The sequence below is a fragment of the Fulmarus glacialis genome, unplaced genomic scaffold, assembly GCF_000690835.1.
Source record: "Fulmarus glacialis isolate BGI_N327 unplaced genomic scaffold, ASM69083v1 scaffold4951, whole genome shotgun sequence".
NCBI classification, from domain to species: domain Eukaryota; kingdom Metazoa; phylum Chordata; class Aves; order Procellariiformes; family Procellariidae; genus Fulmarus; species Fulmarus glacialis.
In genome coordinates, this window is record NW_009193259.1 from 42,525 (window position 1) to 49,078 (window position 6,554).

At 54.9% G+C, this 6,554-nt stretch overlaps 1 protein-coding gene across 1 annotated transcript in view; it reads left to right on the top strand.

Annotated features, from left to right (window-relative positions):
• The window catches only part of ZC3H18 (zinc finger CCCH-type containing 18), a 41,098-nt gene extending 35,279 nt beyond the window's left edge, over window positions 1-5,819 (top strand). The window contains exons 15-17 of the mRNA XM_009587370.1: window positions 815-911; window positions 3,274-3,370; window positions 5,500-5,819. Of these exons, the coding sequence (XP_009585665.1) occupies window positions 815-911; window positions 3,274-3,370; window positions 5,500-5,698 (393 nt within the window). The 3' untranslated portion in view covers window positions 5,699-5,819. The remainder of the gene's footprint in view (window positions 1-814; window positions 912-3,273; window positions 3,371-5,499) is intronic.
• The last annotated feature ends 735 nt before the right edge of the window (window positions 5,820-6,554 follow it).

The following is a 6,554-nucleotide window of genomic DNA, read 5'->3' on the forward strand; positions in this document are numbered from 1 at the left end:
GCGAGCTCTCCTCCCACTGCCCACTCTGGAGCGAACTGCTGACGAGTCATTAACTGAGTCAGGAGGTAAAAGCGGCGATTGCCTCGCCTCTCTGGGGTGCCTGCCGCCAGCCGCGCTTTCCGTGGGGAGCCTGGCTCTTTCCACTTTACGACGGAGCCCAATGCCCCGGTTTGGTGCCTTCGGCTGCGATTGCAATCCAGATCGTGTGGGAGAGTTCGGCCTCAGGGGGTTTTGTGCCGGAGCAGGGTGTTGGCCCCAGTCACGTGGGTAGGTTCCTGTTTTTGAAGCGTTAATGTTTTTTTCTGACAGTCCAAATTCCCCAATGCAGTCTGAGGCCGCAGTTTTCTCTACTTCCCTGTGCTATGACGTGAGGCGCCTTTATCAAGTCTGTGAAGCATGCTCTGTGGGGAGGAGTATGCAATTACACATAACTACCGGCTGGCACGGTCGGATCCTGGAAGAAGGCACGGCTCCACATGCCTCCTTGACATTTGCTATCCTTGGTGCTGCCGAAAAAAACTCTACAAAATGCTGCCGTGTTCCTGTTTCTGGCAATTATGAAAACAGCCCGTAAAACACAGTGCAGTGTTAGCTCCAGTGCCAGAGGATGTTGCTGTTTGCTTATGGTGCTAGGGGAATTACACGGTGCCAGTGATGGTCGGGACTGGTATGCACAAAGAGTTTAATAGGAGACACGCTCGCATGAGCGAGCCAGCGCATCATGGGCACCCGTCACCGGAAATATCTCTGCCTGCTTCCCTCCCCAGAGGGAGGTGGCTGCTTAGCTCCGTTGTCTGTTTTAATTCCATTTTAGGCAGCTGACAAAGGAAGTAGGAAGAGATACGAGCCAGCAGACAAAGACAGGCCGACCTCTCCTCCAGCCAAACGGGCGAACCTGTCACCTGACAGAGGTGAGACATCAGCCGTCCCAGGGACTCCTGGCCTGGCTGGGTTCCTGCTCTGCCGCTCGAGGCGGTGCTCCAGCGACAAATGTCCCATGAAAGTCTCTGCTACAAGAGTCCACTCGCTGGAGAGGTTAATTGCAGGCATGCGTCCTTCCAAAACCTCAGAGTGTGCGATTGCCACCAGATAACGCGGGCGTATTAGCCATCCTGCTGCAAAAACACGGTGGAGGTGAGACGCTCTGGTTTGTGAAGTAAGCGAGGTGAGGTCAGCCCTGGGCAGGCCAAACCCGGCCTTCCCTAGCTGTCTTGTGGTGCACGTTGTGAGTACTTTGGCTCCACTATGTCTGTGTAAGTCCACTGCAAAAAAAAAAAAAAAAAAAAAACAAACAAACAAAAAAACAAACCTTGCTTTGAAGACACAGCGTGCTCTTCTCCTCTTCTCCGCTGTAGGTACGCATCCATCCCATAGCGGCCTCCTGTTTTCTAGTAATGTCGTTGGATGTGGCTGTGGAAGTCATAGGGTTTTCCCTTACTGTATCCTGGGGTCTTCTCTGCCTTGTATTTCAGCACATCACGATGGATCTTAGTTCTGATAGAAATGCTTGTGGCAGTGCTTAGAAAGGGCACACAGGCTGCCAAGGCTCCGGGATGGATGCAATAATTGGCTAGATCACCCGTCCTGCGAAATGAGACGATTTCCCCACTTGTGTGTGGCACAATCTGATCTGCCCCATATGTTTAGAAAGGCATGGGCTTTCCAAGTGTTCTCCTGTGTCTGAATCCTCAGCAGCAGTATGAGCACCTCAGAAAACCGAGCTAGCACGCTGCATCGAGAGGGACCTAAATGCCACACTCCAGCCGCTGCTGTCGGTGCTGAAAAACAAAGAGGGGGAGTCGTCAGCCAGAGGTGCTTGGTTTTGACGTACAAGCCAGCATTGACACGTGATGTTGTTTTCCCTGTTGTCTCAGCTGTAGGTGTATCTTGTTGACTCTGGGTGCCAGCCAGAAAAAATTTCTGTGCTAATAACCTGGTTGCATTTGACTCCTGCAAAGGCAGCATGGAAGGGACTGGGTGAGGTTGAAGTTCACTAGGATCTAGTTCACAACTACTGCTGAGCTGCAGACAAATGAATGGGCCGACCTAGCAAACTGTGCTGATTTTATAGATACATAGATGTAGATGTAATTATATACTTTATTTGTTGTCTGTACATTATAAAGCATTTTTAAGCAGTGGCAAATGGGACACAAGCCCTGAAGGCAACTGAGCCTAACTCCCAGTGGCAAGCGTACCCTTGATTGAATTGGGACTGAGCAAGAGGCACCCTCCGGCGTGCAGCTTGCGCTCCAGTGTCGCAGCACAAAGCTGGTCGGTGTTTGTGCCCCGAGTCTCGCTTCCCTGTTCTGTAGCCTTGCTGCGGTCAGATCTGCAGCATCTGCAGCCTTGCCTTTCTCATGGTGGCAGTCCTCGGGAGCAGAGGGCTGCCCTAACACGTGCAGGTGACTGGTGCTGCAAGGAACTGAGTGCCTTTACTCTCTGGAGTGCTACTGAAAGTGAGATCAGCAGCCACCAGCATTACTGTCCCAGTGCAGCGCTGCTCGGCTCGTCCCCGGGGCTCACGGGCAGCCCTGCGGGCACACAGGCTGCCTTCCAGCTAGAGTTGCCTCTCTGTGCACTAACAGGGATAACAGTGGTTGGGAAACCCACTGCAGCAAAGCTGGATAATACTGTTGCAGGACCCCAGTGGGCTTCCCACCACCGGCGAGTCCCCATGACAGCTTTGTTCAGGCAGGGCACGATGGTTCAGTCTGCGCTGAATAAACATGGGGGTGATGCTGCCTGTGGATTGGCCCCAGCTGGCTCCGAAAGCGGCAGAGCTGCACTCGCCCAGCACTCTTTAAGCCAATACACCCTGTTACCTGGCCAGCGCGGAGCCAGCTCAGGTGCCACTGTGCCCGTTGCGCACAAACCGGATGATCTGCCGGGGTATAATGGAGCACTGACTCGGTCCGTGAGGGCCAGCCCTGCCCCGCAGGTTTGCAAGCAAAGCGTGGCCTAAAAGTGCAGCGGAGGAGTCTTGTTCCAGCAGCCGGAGGGTGAGGAGAGGGCCAGTGCGGCTCCCCGCAGGTGATGTTTTGTACAGCTGACCATGGGGCACAGCGTTGACTAGCTTTTCTCCTCCCCCTGAAGACAGGGTGCACAACAGTAGGTTCCTTTTCTGGCTGCTGCTGGAGTTGGCTTTTTGCTGGAAAGATCTGGTCGGTCTGAAGAGAGCATCCTTACGCTGCAGAGGCGGTACAGTAGGCAGGGTAGCGACCCATACCTTGGCGATGAGCAAGAACGTCTCACCTTTTCTTCTCCTGATAGGCTCTCGCGACAGGAAGGCGACCGGGAGACTCTCTTCACCCAAGCAAGAGCGACAGAGGGGCCAGAATCCAAAACCTTCTCCTGCGCAGACAGACAGGTCAGTACCTGCTTGTTCTCATGGGTCTCTTGTGCGCCAGGCTGGGGCTCATACTTCTCCAGGGGTTCAGTCCCTCCTCTCGGGGCAGCTCTAAGGCTCTCTGGCCATAGTTTCCAGTTGTCATGGAGGCACCACGAGAGGAAGGATGCAAAGCTCCCTGGGCAGAAGCCAGGGGTGCTTGGGGGTTCACATGGAAGCCACCGACTAAGCCATTCCAGCTCAGAAACGAGCAGGAGCCTGGGGGTTCTCTTGAAGCCAACAAGAGGAGCCAACTGGGTTAGGTGCAAGCTCAGTCATGCCAGTGCCTCTGCCTTTCGCTAGCGCTGCGTAGTGCTAATGAGAAAGAAAGTACAACACCTTCACCCCGCTGCTGAGCTCCTCGTGGCACCTGGCTCAAGTGCCCGATTCCCTTTCTTCGTAGCCTGGCATACCCTCAGCCGCTCACTTTGCTGCTGTGAGATGTTAAAATGTGGCCCCTGCTGAGACTGAATAGTGACTAGCCCTGGCTTTGCGCTTTTCCATCCCCTCTGGTGACAGGTGACCACAGCTCACGTCTGATTTCTTGGCAGTCTGCACCCGCTGCTGCGCTGGGAATATCCCATTGCAGAACTGGATGTGTGGCTCCAGGGGCCTTGGGCTGTGCTCTGCTCAGAGCCCTTTGGTTAAAGGGTTGTGGAGCACCTTCTGCAGCACACCTAAAGCTTCCTTGGTCCTCCTTGCCTGTAGCCAGCCAGCTTTGCATTTCTCTAGTGTCATGTCTCCGAGGATCTCTGTAAGCAAACGGACGCAGCCCTGTCCTGCATCCCTGCGTTCCTTGGCTGGCAGGACTCCTGTCATCCCCTCTCCCCAGCCTGGGGCACGAGTGAGCCTCAATTTTGGTGTGTCACCCATCTTCCCAAACCAAAACCTAGCCCCGGCTGCCACAGCCCTGTCCCTCTTCAGGCCCCGAGGTCCTGTTTTCCAGCAGTGAAGAGGAACCTCAGCCTTTCCAGGCTGGTGGTGTTGACTGCATCCTTGGTTCTTGACCCTCTTCTGCCTACTGCTCTTTGGTCTGGCAGTGTTGCGTGGTGGGTTCGACGTGCCCTGTGCCCAGGCACTGGGGTGGTTAAGGACATGCTGGGTTTCTCTAGGGCAGCCGAACGGTAGGTCTGTGTCCTGTTTTGAAATCCTTGGGGTTGTTTGGGTCATGCTTGCACAGCCCCGCTTCTCTTAAGTGTAGTATGAAAGGGTGCACGCGGCATTAACAGAGCGGACGGTGACTCCCACCGCTGACGTCTGCCAGCAGGCTGGCAGCAGCCGTGGCACAGGCTTTCCCGAATGGTCCAAGTCGTTAGAGGGAGCTGACCGAGGCTCAGACTGCGCCTTCGGTGCGTTACCGAGCTAGCAGCACTGCAAAACCCTGGCAGGCTTGTGATGCTGCTCCGCTTCCTGGTCCGGTCATCACCTGTAAGGGGAAGTGGTGGCCTGCGGTGGGAAGAGCCGCAGGTCACTTGCCTCCAGCCCTAGTCACAGCCCGATCCAGGAAAAGCCACTGCCGCCAGTGACAGGGACCGGTGGCTCCTGTCCTCCCCGTGCAGGGCCAGCCAGGCTCCCTGCATGTAGGGAAGGGAGCGTTCCCCCAGCTTTGCTTTGCTCCTGCAGCAACGGCTTTGGACTGCAGCAAAGCAGCGTCAGAGCACAACTGGAGTGCAGCGTTGGGTGTTTGTGAGCTCCCCGCAACTGCCAGATCGGCACCACAGGGCAGGGGCTGTCAGGATTTGAGACCAGGGGGATTCTCCAGGGCTGCCCTGCGCTTACCCGTGATGCTCTCCCCTCTTTGTATGACCGTGAGCTCCCTTGCACATGTGCATCCCCCAGCAAGCTGCTCACAACAGCCACCTTGGCCCTTGGGGGTTGCCGTCGTGGTGGCCGTGGTGCCGAGTTTAAATTTCGGGATCCCCTGGAGCAGCTGATTTTTTACTGTTTCAGCTGGTTTTCCAACCCCAGGCCTTGCATCTTGAAACTGTTTTCTTCCACCAGCTCTTAGAGCAATGCTTCCTGCCGGAGCAGATGCTGAGGGGGTTTGTTTCCAGCGCGGCGTTCTGCCGGCAAGCACCCTCTCACCACCCTCTCCTTTCTCTCCCTGCCAGGAAACGCCAGCTCTCACCTCAGTCCAAGAGCTCCAGCAAAGTCACGAGCATACCGGGCAAAGCATCCGAGCCGGGCCCCACGGGCGCCAAGGCGGGCAAGTCCAGCACCCTGTCACGACGGGAGGAGCTCCTGAAGCAGCTCAAGGCGGTGGAAGATGCCATCGCTCGCAAGCGGGCCAAAATCCCGGGGAAAGTATAGTGGGCCGAGCGCGGAGCGCCGCTCTGGCCCTTAGTGACTGTTCATGTTTTTATAAATAGTGTAAAAGCGGCCACTTTGGGATTTTGCAGTTCTGTCTTATTTTGGCTGCGATTCTTTTTAAAAAAAAAAACCACACAAAAAAAAAAAATACTGAAGTTTTGTCAGCTGAGACGCCCGCCATGACTCGCTCCGGCTCCCCAAGGGGGCACGGCGGGGCGGGGCCGGCCCCTGGCTCTCCCGCCGCCGGTTCCATGTAAATTATGCACAGAGGACTCCAGCCCCGTCGGATGCTCTCACTATTCCTCTCTTTCTCTCTGCCCTCTCCTCTTTGCTAGCCTTGAGTTGTATTCTCCTAGTTAGCCCTGCTGTGTGTTGAGTGTCTTCAGCAATGCAGTTCTATATACTGTGTAACGAGAGAGCCGAAAACTGCTGTGAACTACTGGCAACATCACCACCTCCCCCTGCCCTCCCACCCCAGGAACAAAAATATATATATATTCTTGACTAAAGTCTGATTGGGAAAATGACCTGTCTTTTATTTTAAGCATCGGATTGTTTTAGTTGATTTGAAAGGAGCCCTGAAGGTGTTGTGGGGATGATGTCTGTCTAACAAGGAGCATCCTTTATCCTTTTTTTTTTCAAAAAATTTTTTTTGACTCCCTGAAATAAAGTATTTTGATAACCAGTTTTTTCTTTCTCTGCTCTTCTCTGCCTGCCCCTCTCCTCCCTCTCCCTTGCCTTGGGGGGGCCTGTCCCCCCCCCATCTTTGGGCTGTGTAGTTTATTTTTCCTGCTCTCCTGATGACCCTGGGGCCAGCACAGGCAGCTGCCTGCAGCTGGAAGAGCTGCTGCATCTC